At 43.2% G+C, this 20,536-nt stretch overlaps 1 protein-coding gene across 3 annotated transcripts in view; it reads right to left on the bottom strand.

Moving 5' to 3' along the window:
• Window positions 1-20,536, bottom strand: part of ATP10B (ATPase phospholipid transporting 10B (putative)) — a 217,918-nt gene that overhangs the window by 20,801 nt on the left and 176,581 nt on the right. For all 3 annotated transcript variants that reach the window (XM_073620843.1, XM_073620846.1, XM_073620845.1), the window contains 3 exons: window positions 15,154-15,260; window positions 6,619-6,745; window positions 6,172-6,356 (listed from right to left, as the gene is read on the bottom strand). In XM_073620843.1, the coding sequence (XP_073476944.1) occupies window positions 6,172-6,356; window positions 6,619-6,745; window positions 15,154-15,260 (419 nt within the window). The remainder of the gene's footprint in view (window positions 1-6,171; window positions 6,357-6,618; window positions 6,746-15,153; window positions 15,261-20,536) is intronic.

Below are 20,536 nucleotides of genomic sequence, written 5' to 3'. Positions count from 1 at the left end.
TGCTGATGCAAATTTAAAATGCTTCACAATTTTTGTGCATTTTATTATTTCCAAATAATCATAATTTGAGCCCAAAAAAATGTGATATGTGTACCAACATCAGAAAGCAAAATGTAATTCCCAAAAATTTGAGGAAAATATCACTATTCTCTACTAATATCACTATACTCTCACCCACAGAGAACCACCAAATATCACAGAATAAATTAAGCAGAATAACTCTTGAGTAATGTAATTCCATCACCTGTATGTCCAAAGAAATGAAGTATTTATGAGTAGGAGGCTCTCACACGTGTCAACTCTGTGGCTTAGGGGTTAGAACTTCTGCTTAGTATCCCTGAGCGTCTGGGTTTGAATCCCAAGCATGCCTATTTCATGTAGAGAAGTTGTCTCATCTCCCAGATCCTAAAACGATGTCTAAATGTAGTATTTATGTGTAGGAGGTTTCCACCACCATTGTAAATCTTGCCAGATAAGCTATCTAGCCAAAAGTATTGGGACGCCTGCCTTTAAACACACATGACCTTTAATGGCAGCCCAGTCTTAGTCCGTAGGGTTAACAATTTATTTGGCCCACCCTTTGCAGCTAGAACAGCTTCTGGGAAGGCTGGGAAGCCTGTCCACAAGGTTTAGTGTGTCTATGGCAATGCTTACCGTTCTTCCAGAAGTGCATTTGTGAGGTCAGGCACTGATGTTGGATGAGAAGGCCTGGCTCGCAGTCTCTACTCTAATTCAGGCAAAAGGTGTTCTATCGGGTTGAGGTCAGGACTCTGTGCAGGCCAGTCAAGTTCCTTCACCCCAAACTCGCTCATCCATGTCTTTATGGGCCTTGCTTTGTGCACTGGATGTGCAGTCATGTTGGAACAGGAAGGGGCCATCCCCAAACTGTTCCCACAAAGTTGGGAGCATGAAATTGTCCAAAATGTCTTGGTATGATGATGCCTTAAGAGTTCTCTTCACTGGAACTAAGGGGCCAAGCCCAACCCTTGAAAAACAAACACACATCATAATTCCATCTCCACCAAATGATTTGGACCAGTGCACGAAGCAAGGTCCATAAAGGCATGGATGAGTGAGTTTGGGGTGGAGGAACTTGACTGGCCTGGACAGAGTCCTGACCTCAACACAACAGAACACCTTGGGGATGAATTAGAGTGGAGACTGTAAGCCTGGCCTTCTCGTGCAACATCAGTGCCTGACCTCACAAATGCACTTGGAAGAATGGTCAAACATTCCCATAGACACACTCCTAAACCTTGTGGACAGCCTTCCCAGAAGAGTTGAAGCTGTTATAGCTGTAAAGGGTGGGCCAATTCATTATTGAACCCTATGGACTAAGGACTGGGATGCCATTACAGTTCATGTGCATGTAAAGGCAGGCGTCCCAATACTTAGGACAATATATTGTATATTGCTTGTGACGCTGAGCATGGCTATGGCCTTAGGGCTGGTTCACACCAGCGGCACTGGGGTTGCTCGTTCATTTCCCCAACATGCTAATGCCTGTGTTGAAGTTTATATGTTCTCCCTGTGTCGGTTTCTCGCCACAATCCAAAGACGTGCTGGCATTTTATTTGTCCTGTTCAAATAGTCTCTAATGTAAGAAAGTTAATTTTGGACTTTAGATTGGAAGCTCATTGCAGCCAGGGACTGATGTTAATGGGGTTTATTCACGAAAGGCAAATCCACTTTGCACTACAAGTGCAAACTACAAGTGCAAAGTGCACTTGAAATTGCACTTGGAAGTGCAGTCACTGTACATCTGAGGGGAAGCTCTGAAATGAGGGGAAGCTCTGCTGATTGTATCATCCAATCATGTGCAAGCTAAACTGCTGGTTTTTATTTTCCTTGCATGTCCCCTAGGTTTTTTTTAGAGCTTAATTTTTTAGTAGCTAAATCATGCTTTTAAAATTGCTAGCATTAATCACAATGAGTAAAGATCGTCACTAAAAAACATAGCACACATACCTCCCTCTCATGAAATATGACTTCTGCTTAAAAGAAGTCAGTTTAATGGAACTTTGCAGAGTGTATTTAATGCTTTCACCATTACTGAACTGTCAATTAAGTTACAGCACATTAGAGACTGCCAAGTACTTGACATGCCTTCCAGGGACTGCTATTTATTTAGGCTGTGGCTCCAGAAGCCTGGCTTGCCAAATCACTGTTTACCTTACAACATCTATAAAAAGCTTTCCACCCTGGCAGCAGTAAGTATGTTACAGGTATGTGTCAAACCATTGAGGTTTGGGCTTGGCCCCTTGACATTTCCTTCTACAAAGGCAATGTATAAGTGGAAGCAGATCATTGAAAAAGCCACAAGTACCATGAGAACTTACAAAAGCATTCTTCTTCAGATTAAAATTAATCCATTCAATTAGCATCATCATTTTCATGATAACAAAAGTTAACTGTTAAATTCACATTGTGGCAAAAAGAAAATCAGCAAATGGAACTTCATAATTATATTTAAATTAAAGAAAATTAAGCTTTTGTTTAATTGCCTCTTTAACTAGACTATATGCTTAGCCCATCTCAGAATTGTCTCTGTCCTCCAACCAAGGACACTGTACTTCTTTCTAATGGCAAGGCCCTGTTGTGACTATGATCAAAATCTGCTGATATATAGTACAGAAGTATCAGCAAAAAAAAAAACTGCATTACATTGTAGAAGGACTGCAGGAAGCTTTCCAAATGTAATGTATATGGAACATACTTCAATAGTTAACCTCCTTTAAAAACGTACCCACCGACACTGCCCTTCCACTGGGCACATATGTTTTTGGACCCTGCAGAATTTTAATTTAAGCAATTGGCTTCATGTTGTCTCTGGGGATTTACTGAATTCCCCAGCACAGTGCAGATACCAGCTGGGTGCCAGAAAGGATACCTGAATCTGAGAGAGACACATTTAAGGCTGCCCATAGTCTCAACCTGTAGGCAGAATTAAGGCAAAAAAGGCAAAAAAAATCTAACAGAACCCTCCATCCACACTATACAGCTCAAATGGATGAATGAATGAGTAGTGGCTGCTTATGATTGGATGCAGCAGAAGTTTGGCCAACAGTTTTTTCACCCCAGCTCCTTCGATTCGAAGGATGTTGCACAGGAAGGGGACAAAAGGGCCAGTCATTAAGAGAAATTGGTCTTGCTCAGAAACCAAATAAAATTCTCAAAGTGCATTGTCAGCTTTAATGGCAGCATATCGGCCTAAAAAATGTCCAATCCCTGTATTTTAGTACTGTCGTTACTGTAGACATATTTTGCTAAAGAGGAATCACTATAAAGAAATACAAATTCAAATCTGTTTGCATATTGCAAATGACAGGACTCCAAAATGTCCAGCGCAACCTACTATAGAGCAATGTGCTCCTGAACATCCATTTTCCTTTTAATAATGGCTATATAAATCAATCTTCTCAAGCCCCCACCTTTCATCAAATTGCCACAATGTTTTTTATTGGGGGGAATACCTGCCTTTCTTGTCTGGGCAAGAATGATGTCTCCCCCGCACAAAGCCTCCTGGGATAGCCACATCACACATCCCAGGAGGCTGTGGGGCTACATGAAAGACACTGTGTCATTAGGAGGCCAGCTGCTAGGACCCGGAAGAGACATTGGACATCCTGTAGACATAATGAACATGATGGTGGGACCCAGCATGCGGCAGCAATCCATGGGGTGCAGGTGGACAGTGCTGCAATTGCTGGGTGGGTGACTATATACACCCAGCAGACCAGGTAATAGGGGGTTCAAATAAAACTCAACCAAAGAGAGTGGAGTTCCTCTTTAAATATCATGAGGAATAGGGTATTTGTACATCTCTCAATGGGTCATGAGTCGTTAGCTTACTATTGCATTAGAGAGGCAACCAAAAAAGCCAACACTGAAAAATGATTGCTATAGGGCATGATAACTTCTAGTTTTAGCTCAGGAGGCAAGCACACAAACAACAGATCTATTTCAGCAAGTCCAACAGTCTTAAAAAAAAAAAATTATACGTAGGTACTTTTCAGCAAAGTGACAATTACTGGCAAAACATTGTTCATAATCATCATTCAGCTATTCAACATGTCAAGTGCTTTCTGTACTGATGAAATAGTATGACGTCCAATGGCACAGCATTGAGTCACAGTGCAATGAATGAAAGAAAACAGGTTTTGTTAGCACTGACATTTAAAGTTACACATTCCTGTCAAACATTTTTTTTTTTCAAATATTTGCTAAGTAGGGATGAGCTTCGAGTCGGCGTTTCGCCAGTTCGCCGAACAGCGAACAATTTGGGGTGTTCGCGGCAAATTCGAAAGCCGCGGAACACCCTTTAAAAGTCTATGGGAGAAATCAAAAAGTGCTAATTTTAAAGGCTTATATGCATGGTATTGTCATAAAAAGTGTTTGAGGACCTGGGTCCCTGCCCCCAGGGGACATGTATCAATGCAAAAAAATGTTTTAAAAACGCCCTTTTTTCGGGAGCAGTGATTTTAATAATGCTTAAAGTCAAACAATAAAAGTGTAATATTCCTTTAAATTTCATACCTGGGGGGTGTCTATAGTATGCCTGTAAAGGGGCGCATGTTTCCCGTGTTTAGAACAGTCTGACAGCAAAATGACGTTTCAAAGGAAAAAAAGTCATTTAAAGCTACTCGCGGCTATTAATAAATTACCGGTCCAACAATACCCATAAAAGTTAATTGATAAAAACTGCATGGGATTTCCCCACAGGGGAACCGCGAACCAAAATTTTTAAAAAAACTGGCGTGGGGGTCCCCCTAAATTCCATACCAGGCCCTTCAGGTCTGCTATGGATATTAAGGGGAACCCTGCGCCAAAATAAAAAAAAAAAAAAAAGAAGTAGGGGTCCCCCTCAAAATAGAATTTAAGGGGAACCCCGCGCCAAAATTTTTTTTTAAATTGGCGCGGGGTCCCCCCAAAAATCCATACCAGACCCTTATCCGAGCACACAACCTGGCAGGCCGCAGGAAAAGAGGGGGGACGAGAGAGCGGCCCCCCTTCCTGAACTGTACCAGGCCACATGCCCTCAACATTGGGAGGGTGCTTTGGGGTAGCCCACCAAAGCACCTTGTCCCCATGTTGATGAGGACAAGGGCCTCATCCCTTGAAGAAGATGAAGACAAGAAGATGAAGAGAAGAAGATGAAGAGAAAAAGATGAAGAGAAAAAGATGAAGAGAGAAGCGTCACACAGCGGGAGCCTTCCATCCAATCATGGATGCGGAGCGGCCCGAAAAGAAGATGAAGATAAGAAGATGAAGAGAAGAAGATGCCGCCGAGGGAGATGCCGGACAAGAACACCGGAGAAAGAAGCAGAGGATTGGAGGAAGAAGAAGATGGCGGAAAAAAACGAAGGAAGATAGAAGAAAGAAGATAGAAGATGGAAAAAAGAAGACTTTAAATAAAGGAATTGTCAAAAACTGTCTCGTCATTTTTTACATTTTTGATAGTTTTTTTGAGAAATGGTAGGGGTATTTTTGTACCCCCTTACCATTTCACAGGGGGGGGCCGGGATCTGGGGGTCCCCTTGTTAAAGGGGGCTTCCAGATTCTGATAAGGGTCTGGTATGAATTTTGAGGGGGACCCCTAGGTCATTTTTTTTTAAATTTTGGCGCGGGGTTCCCCTTAATATCCATACCAGACCTGAAGGGCCTGGTATGGAATTTAGGGGGACCCCCCAGACAGTTTTTTTTTTAATTTTGTTTCGGGGTTCCCCTGTGGGGAATTCCCATAATGTTTTTATCAATGAACTTTTATGTGTATTGTCGAACCGGCAATTCATTAATAGCCGCGAGTAGTTTTAAATGAATTTTTTCCTTTGAAATGTCATTTTGCTGCCAGACTGTTCTAAACACGGGAAACATGCGCTCCTTTACAGGCATACTATAGACACCCCCCAGGTATGAAATTTAAAGGAATATTACACTTTTATTGTTTGACTTTAAGCATTATTAAAATCACTGCTCCCGAAAAAACTGCCGTTTTTAAAAAACTTTTTTTGCATTGATACATGTCCCCTGGGGCATGACCCGGGTCCCCAAACCCTTTTTAGGACAATACCATGCAAATTAGCCTTTAAAATTAGCACTTTTTAGGGAAATTGTCAGGGTTTCAAAGTCTTAAATTTTATGTTACATAAAAAAATGACACATTTTACACACCTTACTCTCCGTATTGATTGTAAAAACCATATCGCTCTGGTCCAGAAGCTGGCAGGAGTAGGCAATGTTAACGGCAGTTTCTTGTTTGTCACCAGTCAGCACCCAGATATTTATACCAGCTTCTCTCAAGGCAGCTATGGTGTCTGGTACCCCTTCCTGAAGTCGATCCTCTATGCCAGTTGCACCTGTTTACAGGAATATAATAATTTTAGGCATAATATATTTTACTAATTGATATAATAGAAATTCATTAATACCTATTTATTAAGTCAAAGAACACATTGTCAAGTACAGTAACCCACAGCAAGCAATTGTCTTTGCTGTATTCATAGATTTAAAATGTTAAAAAGAAAAATGTTGACTTTTTTAGGTTACTACATTTTTTTTAAACAAGATTATTGCTTTTTCCTTTAACTTAGAAAATAAGCCAGTTGTCATATGTCTAACCTAGGAGGGTGAGGTTTGTTTCCAAATGTTGAGCAGTTTCCATAAGTAATTCTTCTCTATTATCTATTGCTGCTTCAGCTTCTTCCCGAAAGTTTGACCATCGTTCAAAATCTTCCTCACTTAACACCTATACAGAAAGAAAAAACAGACAGGTCTTTAGTGAAAACAAACAGAATTTTTACCCTTCAATCAAAAACAAATAACACACGATAAAATGACTTCATGCTACTCAGAAATGAAGGTTGCACTCAAGCTGTCAGTTTTAGCAGAGCCGGGGCGCTGTTCATCCCCTTAGTCCAGTTCATGTATGTAGTATAAGTGCTCTGCCCCACTTGGAAGAGGTGGTCCTGTGCACGGGTTCATTTGTGGTTCAGTACAGTTTGCTTCAGCATGAGTTCACACTGTGCCAAAGACCATAACTCTAAAGATGACAGAGCGAAGAAGTAGGGATCGCTGTGGTCTAGTTAGTAGTGGTGATGTAAGTTTGCCCGGAAGCATTTGTTTATAGCCCACTGTGAGTGTGGACCAGTGGGGAAAGTGGGGAGGGAGGACTATCGAGCTCAGCCACAGTTCAGCTCAACTGCACCCAGTGGGTGTGGGTGCACCCTAAAAAGATTTTGGCTTCTAACAGCTAATCACTAGTAATAGGACAATCTGCTCAGGCTCAATTCTCCAAGTTTAGTAAATGTTGTGGCAAATTCTATTGAATTCTTTAGAGTGGAAAGCCTCCTACTGTTATCCAGGGAGCCGAGAGAATCCTTTTATAGTAGCTTCAAGTGTGACACAGGAATAATCCTTTAAATTACATGCTTTAGAGATGCCTTTAAGCTGTGTATGGTGTTATGGAACAGTTTGATTGTCACAGACACTGTCAGCAACACTGTAATCTGTCATCACATATTTTGGATGTTTTTAAATATACCAATAGCACTGCTTCAATCTGATTCTTTTTACATGGAAAAGGGCCTTTTTTAAGTAGTTTGGCCTGTACTCTCTGAATGTTTATCAAGCGGTAATAGGCTTGAATTGACCAGTGGAAGCAGCAGCCACAGCAGATGTCAAAACTTTAGGAGGGTTTCCTCTTAAAACAAAAAATGGTGTGCATATTGGCCAGTGGCAAACCAGTTTAAAAGGGTAGTTAGATATATTTTTTTCCAGTAACACACTGAATTGTTTTAAAAGTTTAATAAAAAGTCAAGACAAAAGGCACAGAAACACTTCAAAACTATGACCCCACTTTTCCCAAACCCCTTCCTATCCACATATTTCCAAAATATTTAAAAATAGTCTGTAGGTATAGTATGTGGCAAAAAGAGAGAGAAGAGTTTAACTTGAAATAAACAGGGTGTATTATCTGAGAAACAACAGCAGCAAGGCTGCCAAATGCAAGTGGTCTATGAGTGCACGTGGGTCTGTGAGTGCACATGGGTCTGCAAGTACCTATGTATTGTCTTGCTGAGTACCTGTGTATTGTATTGTTTAAGCTAGGAAGCTAGCTGTTAGGTATTTAGAACAGGGTATAACCCCAATCCTCATTAAATTGGTAGGTACGATGCCCAGCGTGTGTTGGAGATGCGACTTGGTGTACATCTTGCAGCATGTATGCGTTCCTTGATTATCTGATCCAGGGCAAATACTGCTGTGCAAAATGTAAGCACATTGTTTCCCTGGAAGCCCAGGTTCTGAATCTAGGGAAGCAACTGTCAGCACTGAGAAGACCCTCCATACTAAAGGAGAGTCGGGAACGTACTCGGCAGGTGCCGGCAGGGGCCAGCACAGAGGCGGGTGGAGACAAAGGTGCAGGCACCAAAAAAGAGTAGATGGGTGACAGTCAGAAAGGATAGAGGGGGAAGTGCCTGGGAGGCCAATCCTGGGCTGGAGCATGCCAATAAATACGCTCCATTGAGTGACATTGGTGAAACCAGTCAGGGACCAGCACTGCTGGAGCTGAGGGACTCTCCTAGCTGCCAGGGGAAGAACTCCTCCAGTGGGAGGGGGGGAAGAGAAGGGAAAGGATAGACAGTTTCTGGTGGTAGGGGACTCAATTCTTAGAAGGACATAGATGCAATATGCGACAAAGACCTGAAGCACCGAACTGTATGCTGTCTACCAGGCGATCGGGTTCAGCACATCACGGATCTACTGGACAGATTACTGGGAGGGGCTGGGGAAGAACCGGCTGTCATGGTGCATGTTGGCACCAATGACAAAGTCAGAGGCAGATGGAGTGTCCTAAAGCACAATTTTAGGGACTTGGGAGCTAAATTGAGGGAAAGGACCTCCAAGGTAGTATTCTCAGGAATACTATCGATACATCAAGCCACGCAAGAAAGGCAGAGGAAGATTAGGGAAGTAAACAAGTGGCTTCGGAGCTGGTGTAGTAAGGAGGGGTTTGGGTTCCTGGAGGACAGGGCCGACTTCTCAGTCGGTCACCAGTACTATAGAAGGGACGGACTACATCTAAATGAGGAGGGTGCAGATGTGCTGGGAGTAAAGATGGCCAAAAAGTTAGAGGGGTTTTTAAACTAGGTGACAGGGGGGTTCCAGAGGTAGAGATAGTCAGCACAGAACATAGTCCAGAGGGTAGTATTGGGGGCATTAGTGGTAGGTTGACTAAAGCACATAAACTCTAGGTAAATATAGTAACAAGTCCTAGTTGCAATCTAAGAACACCCAATAAGAGTATAGTATGCAACCGGTCTAAAATATGTGGCATGTTCACCAGTGCCAGGAGCCTGGCGGACAAGATGGGTGAACTAGAGATACTGTTGTACGAGGAGAATTTGGATTTTGTGGGAATTTCAGAGACTTGGTTCAACAGCTCTCATGATTGACTGCAACCATTCAAGGGTATACCCTTTATAGCAGGGATAGATAGGGTAAAAAAGGGGGAGGGATATGCCTGTATATCAAGATTAATGTAAAAGTAAATGTGAGAGATGACATCACTAAGGGAGCTAGGGAGGAGGTGGAATCCTTATGAGTAGAGCAACAAAAGGATGAAGCTAAGGGGAAAATAATACTGGGAGTATGCGATAGGCCCCCTAACCTGAGGGAGGAGGGGGAGGCGTACCTCCTATCACAATTTGGATTAGCAGCAAGGATGGGAAGTGTTATCATAATGGAGATTTTAATTATTCAGACATAGACTGGGCGGAGGGAACTATGCATTCGTCTGAGGCTCGCCAGTTCCTAAATGTCTTGCAGGACAATTTCATGGGTCAGATGGTAGACGCACCAACTAGAAATAAAGCATTACTACATCTACTGATTACCAACAATACAGACCTGATCACGGATGTGGAAATATGGGGTAATTTAGGAAACAGCAATCACAGGTTAATCGGCTTCAGTATAAATCACACAAATAGGAAACATAAGGGAAACACAAAGACGCTGAATTTCAAAAGAGCCAACTTCCCTAAACTACAAACCTTGCTAGAAGATGTAAATTGGGATAAAATCTTACGACCAAAGAACACAGAGGGGAGATGGGTCCGCTTTAAGAGCATATTAAATAAGGGCATTAGCCAGTGCATCCCACTGGGTAATAAATTTAAAAGAGTGAACAAAGGTCCTGGATGGCTTAACGCCAATGTAAAAATTAATATAAAAGCAAAAGAGAAGGCCTTCAAAAATACAAGGTTGAGGGATCATCATCAGCATTCAAACTTTATAAAGAATGTAAGGGTGCAATTAGGACAGCTATGTAAACAGTAAAAAAGGGAGGACAGACCATATTGGCCCCATAAGGAATGAGGATGGACATCTGGTTACAAAGGATGGGGAGATGGCGAAGCTATTGAATTTATTCTTCTCCTCAGTCTTCACGAGGGAATCAGGGGGCTTCAGTAACCAAAACTGCAATGTTCATCCTTGTGACACATCACAGGAAGCACCCTCATGGCTAACAGAGGACAGAATTAGAATTAGACTTGGGAAACTTAACATTAATAAATTACTGGACTGGATGGCCTGCAACCGAGGATACTTAGGGAACTTAGAAGTAATTGCCAGACCATTGTTCCTAATTTTTACTGACAGTCTACTGACTGGAATTGTACCAGCGGATTGGAGAATAGGCAATGTAGCACCAATATTTAAAAGAGCCCAAAATACATCCCTGGCAATTACAGACCAGTTAGCCTAACATCAATAGTATGCAAGCTCTTGGAGGGGATGATAAGGGACTATATATACAAGATTTTAGTAATGAAAACGGTATAATTAGCAGTAATCAGCATAGATTCATGAAGAATCATTTTTTTATTCAAGTTCAAGAAAGGTCCAGGCCCCAATGTAACAACATAAGTAAACAACAGTGGAGGACACAGCCTCTAACAACTTAGTACTATGAAAACAAAGCAAGATTTTCATTGTTACTTGAGTTGAATTTTTCTGTACCTTAATACACAGACCTCCTGTAGGTCTGTTTCTGCTTATTCTATAGAGGAAAATGAAAAAAATTCACATTTCAGCGGTACATAATTGGGTAGGGCTACCCTTTCTTATTTTCTATTTTCCTTACAAGATATAGTAAAAGTAGATAGCTAGAAATGAAAAGAAAAGAGTGAAAGGGGGGATGGGGGAGGGGAGGAAGGGGTAGCAGAATTAGAGGTTGGGGGGGATGTGGATAGAATGGGGAAGTGGGACAGGGAGTCATAGCTATGGGTCAGGTTTGCAGTACCATTTCACTGCTCGGGGTTATCAGGTGACTTATGTTTCAAGAAGGGCTTTCCCTTCGTCTGAAAAAATAAACATATCCCAGAGTCCCCACGTTTTTGTGTAGGACTTGTGTCTGTCGTGTGCTGTTAGGATCAGATCCTCCTTTTTTTTATATCTTCTACCTTTCTCATTTGCTGTGAGGGTATTGTTGTTTCCAGAGTAGAGGAATGCAAGACTTAGCCGCATTGAGGAGATGTTTTAAGACTGATTTTTTGTATACTCTAGCTGGGATAGTTGATATATGTAATAAAAAGAATCCGGGTCATTTGGAATTACATAATCTGTAAATTTTTGGGACATGGTATGGACTGTCGTCCAAAATTCTTTTAACTTAGGGCAGGTCCAGAAGATATGTAAGATCGTCCCTACATCTCTCTGACATCTGCAACTGTCTGGTGTGTCAGGGAAGATGAAGTGTAATCGGCTCGGTGTCAGATATCATCTTGTTAGTATCTTAAAGTTGGTCTCTTGGATTTTGGTACTCATTGATGACTTGAGGGAAAATCTTAACATGTTCTGTATCTGTAATGTCGTGAAGGTACGGCCTATATCTGTCTCCCATTTTCCAGTGCATGATAAGCGTGGTTGTTCTTGAGGTGTGTTTAGTAGTGCATACGTTGTAGACAGTACCCGACGCATAGGGTCGTTTCCAGAGCAGAGCTCTTCAAAAGTGGTTAACTGGCAGGAATAGTGCTGAGGGTTAGGAAGGGAATGAAGAAAATGGTGTATTTGCGCTGCAGGCCAGAATGTGAGTTGGAAAGGGCCTGCGTTGTCCATCAGCTTCGCAATTTTAGGCCATATGAAGAATCATTCTTGCTAAACTAATCTATTAACCTTCTATGAGTAGGTGAGTTGCCATCTAGATAAAGGAAGGCCCGTAGACGTGGTGTATCTGGATTTTGCAAAAGCATTTGACACAGTTCCCCATAAACGTTTACTGTACAAAATAAGGTGCGTTGGCATGGACCATAGGGTGAGTACATGGATTGAAAACTGGCTACAAGGGCGTGTTCAGAGGGTGGTGATAAATGGGGAGTACTCAGAATGGTCAGGGGTGGGTAGTGGGGTTCCCCAGGGTTCTGTGCTGGGACCAATCCTATTTAATTTGTTCATAAACGACCTGGAGGATGGGGTAAACAGTTCAATCTCTTTATTTGCGGACTATCCTAAGCTAAGCAGGGCAATAACTTCTCCGCAGGATGTGGAAACCTTGCAAAAAGATCTGAACAAATTAATGGGGTGGGCAACTATATGGCAAATGAGGTTCAATGTAGAAAAATGTAAAATAATGCATCTGGGTGGCAAAAATATGAATGCAATCTATACACTGGGGGGAGAACCTCTGGAGGAATCTAGGATGGAAAAGGACCTGGAGATCCTAGTAGATGATAGGCTCAGCAATGGCATGCAATGCCAAGCTGCTGCTAACAAAGCAAACAAAATATTGGCATGCATTAAAAAGGGGATTAATTACAGAGATAAAACGATAATTCTCCCGCTCTACAAGACTCTGGTCCAGCCGCACCTAGAGTATGCTGTCCAGTTCTGGGCATCAGTCCTCAGGAAATGGGAATGGAGCGAGTACAAAGAAGGGCAACAAAGCTAATAAAGTGTCTGGAGGATATTAGTTATGAGGAAAGGTTGTGAGCACTGAACTTATTCTCTCTGGAGAAGAGACGCTTGAGAGAGGACATGATTTCAATTTGCAAGTACTGGTGACCCCACAATAGGGATAAAACTTTTTCACGGAAGGGAGTTTAACAAGACTCGTGGCCACTCATTAAAATTAGAAGAAAAGAGGTTTAACCTTAAACTACGTAGAGGGTTCTTCACTATTGTGGGCCGTACACACGATAGGATTTTTCGACAACAAATGTTCGATGTGAGCTTGTTGTCGGAAAGTCTGACCATGTGTATGCTCCATAGAACATTTGTTGTCGGAATTTCCGCCAACAAATGTTTGAGGGCAGGTTCTCAAATTTTCCAGCAACAAGAGTTGTTGTCGGAAATTCCGAGCGTGTGTACACAATTCTGACGCACAAAAGTCCACGCATGCTCGGAATCAAGCAGAAGAGCTGCACTGGCTAATGAACTTCATTTTTCTCGGCTCGTTGTACGTCACCGCGTTCTTGACGTTCGGAATTTCCGACAAGATTTGTGTGACCGTGTGTATGCAAGACAAGTTTGAACCAACATCTTTCGGAAAAAAATCCACGGTTTTGTTGTCGGAAAATCCTATCATGTGTACATAGCATAAGGCGACAAGGATGTGGAATTCCCTTCCACAGGTGGTGGTCTCAGCGGGGAGCATCAATAGTTTCAAGAAACTATTAGACAAGCACCTGAATGACCACAACATACAGGGATATACTGACATATAATCACACACATAGGTTAGACTTGTGTCTTTTTTCAACCTCACCTACTATGTAACTTTGTAACTATGTAACCATTTTTTCGGGAGCATTGATTTTAATAATGCTTAAAGTGAAACATTAAAAATTAAATATTCCTTTAAATATCATGCCTGGGGGGTGTCTATAGTATGCCTGTAAAGTGGCACAGTTCTCCCGTGTTTAGAACAGTACTAGAGCAAAAGGAAAAAAGTCATTTAAAACTGATCGCGGCTGTAATGAATTGTCAGGTCTTGGCAATATAGATAAAACTCATTGAAAAAAATGGCATGGGTTCCCCCCCCAGTCCATTACCATGCCCTTTGGGTCTGGTATGAATATTAAGTGGAACCCCGAACCAAAAATTGTAAAAAAATAGCGTGGGGGGTCCCCCCAAAATTCATACCAGGCCCTTCAGGTCTGGTATGGATTTTAAGGAGACCCCTGCACCAAAAAAAAAAAGGCGTAGGGGTCCCCCTCATAATCCATACCAGACCCTTATCCGAGCGTACAACCAGGCAGGCTGCAGGAACAGAGGGGGGACAAGAGACCGCCCCCCTCCTGAACTGTACCAGGCCACATACCCTCAACATGGGGAGGGTACTTTGGAGTAGCCCCCCAAAGCCCCTTGTCCCCATGTTGATGGGGACAAGGGCCTCATCTTCACAGCCCTTGCCCAGTGGTTGTGGGGGTCTGTGGGCGGGGGGCTTATCAGAATCTGGAAGCCCCCTTTAACAAGAGGACCCCCAGATCCCGGCCTCCCCCCTATGTGAATTGGTAACAGGTACATTGTACCCCTACCATTTCACAAAAAATAGTGTCAAAAATAGTAAAAAAGACAGGAGACACTTTGAGACAAGTCCTTTATTAAAAGATAAAAAAATAAAAATGCCCCACGATGTAAATCTTTTTCCCGCCGACGAGCTGAAAAAAGAAAAAAAAAGCCGCAACAGCTCCGCCTCCATGGGAGGCTCCCGCTCAGTGACGCTTCTTCTTGGTGACAGCTGTTAAATAGCTGAGGGTGGGGCCACTCGGTGACTTAAACGGGTGACCCTGCCTTCTTCTGACATCATGTGATGTCAGAGGGGGGCGGGGTCACCCATTTACATCACCAAATTTGACCCACTGACACAGTAAAAAGAACCCCATCTTGTCCTCATACCACAATCTTACAGATACTCATGCTGGTTCAGACTCTGCAGTATGGTTAACATTGAGTTGTGTAGGGGTATAACAAATTAGTTAGTTAGATAGTTTAGCAACCAACTGATGTCGGAGCGTCATTTCAAATGAATGGGCTGCCCAACTACTACACATAGTAATGCACGTAATGACATGCAGCAGCACATGTGCTCTGGCACATCACACTGATGTGAACCTAGCCTAAAGTAAATAAAGGAATACATGCAATACTTGCCTTTTTAGCAATGCACAGCGTTCTCAGGCCATCCCTTGCATACCAGTCCAGGTGTCTCTGGGTTCTTGATTGTATTCTCCGCAATTTTTTCTCATCATTTATATTAGCTGAAAAATATTCCATGACAAAATAATAAATCAATGTTGCTAACCTATTAATATATGTATACAGTGTTTGTAAATTTCATCTAATTTTCATGTATTCACCTGATGAAATTGTGAAAGAAAAAAGCTAAGCCGACTAGTGTAGACTATTTGTGGTAACCTGCTTAAAGTGTATCTAAAGAACAAACATTTATAGTAATGCAACTTACCGGTTCTTAGATATATTGGCTGCATTTATTCATTTATTTTAACCTCGTAACTCTACAAATAACTAATTTCCTGTCCAAGGCTGACAACTGTACTAAGCAGCATTGTTACCCTAGGACAGGGAATGTGTTAGAACTAAATAATGCTGTGTTAGGACTACAGAACACCCCCCTTTGTTTTCTATATAACAGGAGGAAGTATTTTGTAGTCCATAGAGATAGCAAGGAACAATACTAAATGATAACAGTCCAGGGGCAGAGAGCTCAGGAAGTTGACAAGATTTCTGGCTGGAGGAACACCTATTTTTTGCACGTATCAAACAAATATAACAAAACATTTTAAATTGTATGTTTAACAGACTAAAAGGGAACAAAGAAGAGAAATATAAGAGTTTACAAACACTTTAAGCTTTCCTGGAGGATTTTTAGGCATACCTATTTTAAAGCCTAACTGAACTATCAGATTAAATAAGCAAATTACATTCCAAGTGTATCAAAATAAAAAGTATTTACAATTTTAAGTTTCATTTTCTTTAGAAAGAAGCCACACCCTGAGTAGAAACCCTGTTTCCTGCCAGCATGCTGCAGAGGAGGACCCTTTCTATCTGTGTAATCAGTGGTTACCTGCAGAAGTCGGACACACCTGCTGTTTAGTCAGCAGGGGGTTGTGAGCTTTGCTAACTGTAGAGTTATAGGTCTGATTCAGCAATGATGCACTTAGAATTTACTTAGTGGATTTAACTAAAAGTTCAATTTGTTTTAAAGCCAAACCCTATGCAGAAGTAAAAAAATATAAATGAATGCATTTGTGATTTCCTTAAAAATCATAAATGAGATGACTGCAGACTGATATCAAGACAGATTAAGGTAATTAAGCTAGTTGTATGTAAAAATACAGACTGAAGGAGGAGCAGTGTTAGGAGACAATTAGGCCCTGTTACCTGCACCTTTTCTGATAAGAAACATGGTAACAGGAAAAGAGTGCAGAGTGAGCAAAGTCGATGAATTTCAATGTGTTGCTGCTTTTTCTTGTTTCTCTGTTCAGCAGGCAGAAGGGCAAGGGTGTGACACTGCTGCATTTCTTAAATTTAAAGCGGATGTAAACCCTCACATATACCCAGTGAAGTTAACAGCCTCAGATGATACACAGGGATGAAACAAATCTCCCTACATAAGTTTTACATGTATATCTGCTGTCTTCAGATTTATATATCATTTGGAAAATGCACATCGTGTTAGAGATTTTCTCTTCCTGTTCAGCACTGGGAGTGGATTATTGGCATACAGCCAAGACAGCCGATTGGAGGAAAAACACACACCCCCACTCCACATTGGCAAAGGAAGGAAGTAATGTGCAGAGCTCTGCTGTGAGAAGTCAAGCTCTCTGCTAATCTATAGCAACCTCCCATGACACAAACTTCAGGCTGCTTTTATCTCGCATCTTGGAGAACTTGTCAGAAGTTATCATGCTGATAACAGAGCTACGGAACAGGAGAAACACACGGGAATTCAGTGCTTTGTAGAGAGATAAGAAAACGCTACAGATACAGTATATGTGCCTAGGTCAAATTTCATGAATCAGGTTTACATCCACTTTAAGGGTCCTTTTACTCAGGCTTTCCGATCAGGTCCACCTGTCAGCTTTTCAGGTGGACTTGATTGTACGTTCCATGCAGCTCTATAGGCAGGCTTATGTAAACGGCTTTGTGTTCATTTATTAGCGCCTACGTCTGTGTCACTCCAGGTCTGGAAAAACTGCATTCTTTTCCTTGGGAGTTCCACTTCCATGATGTTCTCAGAAAACTGAACATCTCATTAACCACTTAAGGACCGCCTAACGCCGATTTACGTCGGCAAAGCGGCACGGGCAGGCAAAATCACGTACATGTACGTGATTTGCCTTCCGCGGGTGCGGGGTCCGATCGGACCCCCCCCCGCCGCCCGAGGCGGTCCCATTCTGTTCCCCGGCGATCCGAGATGAGGGGGAGGCCATCCGTTCGTGGCCCCCCCCTCGCGATCGCCGCCGGCCAATGGGAACATTCCTTTGCTGCTGTATGCTAAACAGCAGCAAAGGAAATGATGTCATCTCCCCTCAGCCCGGTATTCCGTTCCAGCGCCGAGGGGAGAAGACATCAATGTAAGTGCACAACACACTACACACACAGTAGAACATGCCAGGCATACAAAACACCCCGATCCCCCCCCCGATCGCCCCCCGATCCCCCCCCAATCACCCCCCCCCTGTCACAAACTGACACCAGCAGGTTTTTTTTTTTTTTTTCTGATTACTGCATAGTGTCAGTTTGTGACAGTTACAGTGTTGGGACAGTTAGTATTACCCCCCTTTAGGTCTAGGGTACCCCCCTAACCCCCCCTAATAAAGTTTTAACCCCTTGATCACCCCCTGTCACCAGTGTTGCTAAGCGATCATTTTTCTGATCGCTGTATTAGTGTCGCTGGTGACGCTAGTTAGGGACGTAAATATTTAGGTTCGCCGTCAGCGTTTTATAGTGTCAGGGACCCCCATATACTATCTAATAAATGTTTTAACCCCTTGATTGCCCCCTAGTTAACCCTTTCACCACTGATCACCGTATAAACGTTACGGTTGACGCTGGTTAGTTCGTTTATTTTTTATAGTGTCAGGGCACCCGCCGTTTATTACCGAATAAAGGTTTAGCCCCCTGATCGCCCGGCGGTGATATGCGTCGCCCCAGGCAGCGTCAGATTAGTGCCAGTACCGCTAACACCCACGCACGCAGCATACGCCTCCCTTAGTGGTATAGTATCTGATCGGATCAATATCTGATCCGATCAGATCTATACTAGCGTCCCCAGCAGTTTAGGGTTCCCAAAAACGCAGTGTTAGCGGGATCAGCCCAGATACCCGCTAGCACCTGCGTTTTGCCCCTCCGCCCGGCCCACCCAAGTGCAGTATCGATCGATCGCTGTCACTTACAAAACACTAAACGCATAACTGCAGCGTTCGCAGAGTCAGGCCTGATCCCTGCGATCGCTAACAGTTTTTTTGGTAGCATTTTGGTGAACTGGCAAGCAAGCACCAGGCAGCGTCAGGTTAGCGCCAGTAGCGCTAACACCCACGCACGCACCGTACACCTCCCTTAGTGGTATAGTATCTGATCGGATCAATATCTGATCCGATCAGATCTATACTAGCGTCCCCAGCAGTTTAGGGTTCCCAAAAACGCAGTGTTAGCGGGATCAGCCCAGATACCTGCTAGCACCTGCGTTTTGCCCCTCCGCCCGGCCCGGCCCACCCAAGTGCAGTATCGATCGATCACTGTCCCTTACAAAACACTAAACGCATAACTGCAGCGTTCGCAGAGTCAGGCCTGATCCCTGCGATCGCTAACAGTTTTTTTGGTAGCGTTTTGGTGAACTGGCAAGCACCAGCCCCAGGCAGCGTCAGGTTAGCGCCAGTACCGCTAACACCCACGCACGCAGCATACACCTCCCTTAGTGGTATAGTATCTGAACGGATCAATATCTGATCCGATCAGATCTATACTAGCGTCCCCAGCAGTTTAGGGTTCCCAAAAACGCAGTGTTAGCGGGATCAGCCCAGATACCTGCTAGCACCTGTGTTTTGCCCCTCCGCCCGGCCCAGCCCAGCCCACCCAAGTGCAGTATCGATCGATCACTGTCACTTACAAAACACTAAACACATAACTGCAGCGTTCGTAGAGTCAGGCCTTGATCCCTGCGATCGCTAACAGTTTTTTTGGTAGCGTTTTGGTGAACTGGCAAGCACCAGCGGCCTAGTACACCCCGGTCGTAGTCAAACCAGCACTGCAGCAACACTTGGTGACGTGGCGAGTCCCATAAGTGCAGTTCAAGCTGGTGAGGTGGCAAGCACAAGTAGTGTCCCGCTGCCACCAAGAAGACAAACACAGGCCCGTCGTGCCCATAGTGCCCTTCCTGCTGCATTCGCCAATCCTAATTGGGAACCCACCACTTCTGCAGCGCCCGTACTTCCCCCATTCACATCCCCAATCAAATGCAGTCGGCTGCATGAGAGGCATTTTCTTTATGTCCTCCCGAGTACCCCTACCCAACGAACCCCCCCAAAAAAGATGTTGTGTCTGCAGGAAGCGCGGATATAGGCGTGACACCCGCTATTATTGTCCCTCCTGTCCTGACAATCCTGGTCTTTGCATTGGTGAATGTTTTGAACGCTACCATTCACTAGTTGAGTATTAGCGTAGGGTACAGCATTGCACAGACTAGGACACACTTTCACAGGGTCTCCCAAGATGCCATCGCATTTTGAGAGACCCGAACCTGGAACCGGTTACAGTTACAAAAGTTAGTTACAAAAAAAGTGTAAAAAAAAAAATATATATATAAAATAAAAAAAAATAGTTGTCGTTTTATTGTTCTCTCTCTCTCTATTCTCTCTCTATTGTTCTGCTCTTTTTTACTGTATTCTATTCTGCAATGTTTTATTGTTATTATGTTTTATCATGTTTGCTTTTTCAGGTATGCAATTTTTTATACTTTACCGTTTACTGTGCTTTATTGTTAACCATTTTTTTGTCTTCAGGTACGCCATTCACGACTTTGAGTGGTTATACCAGAATGATGCCTGCAGGTTTAGGTATCATCTTGGTATCATTCTTTTCAGCCAGCGGTCGGCTTTCATGTAAAAGCAATCCTAGCGGCTAATTAGCCTCTAGACTGCTTTTACAAGCCGTGGGAGGGAATGCCCCCCCCCACCGTCTTCCGTGTTTTTCTCTGGCTCTCCTGTCTCAACAGGGAACCTGAGAATGCAGCCGGTGATTCAGCCAGCTGACCATAGAGCTGATCAGAGACCAGAGTGGCTCCAAACATCTCTATGGCCTAAGAAACCGGAAGCTACGAGCATTTTATGACTTAGATTTCGCCGGATGTAAATAGCGCCATTGGGAAATTGGGGAAGCATTTTATCACACCGATCTTGGTGTGGTCAGATGCTTTGAGGGCAGAGGAGAGATCTAGGGTCTAATAGACCCCAATTTTTTCAAAAAAGAGTACCTGTCACTACCTATTGCTATCATAGGGGATATTTACATT

This window comes from Aquarana catesbeiana, linkage group LG03, assembly GCF_042186555.1.
Source record: "Aquarana catesbeiana isolate 2022-GZ linkage group LG03, ASM4218655v1, whole genome shotgun sequence".
NCBI lineage: Eukaryota > Metazoa > Chordata > Amphibia > Anura > Ranidae > Aquarana > Aquarana catesbeiana.
The sequence above is the reverse complement of the archived record's forward strand: the minus strand, read 5'-3'. Positions and strand labels throughout refer to the sequence as shown.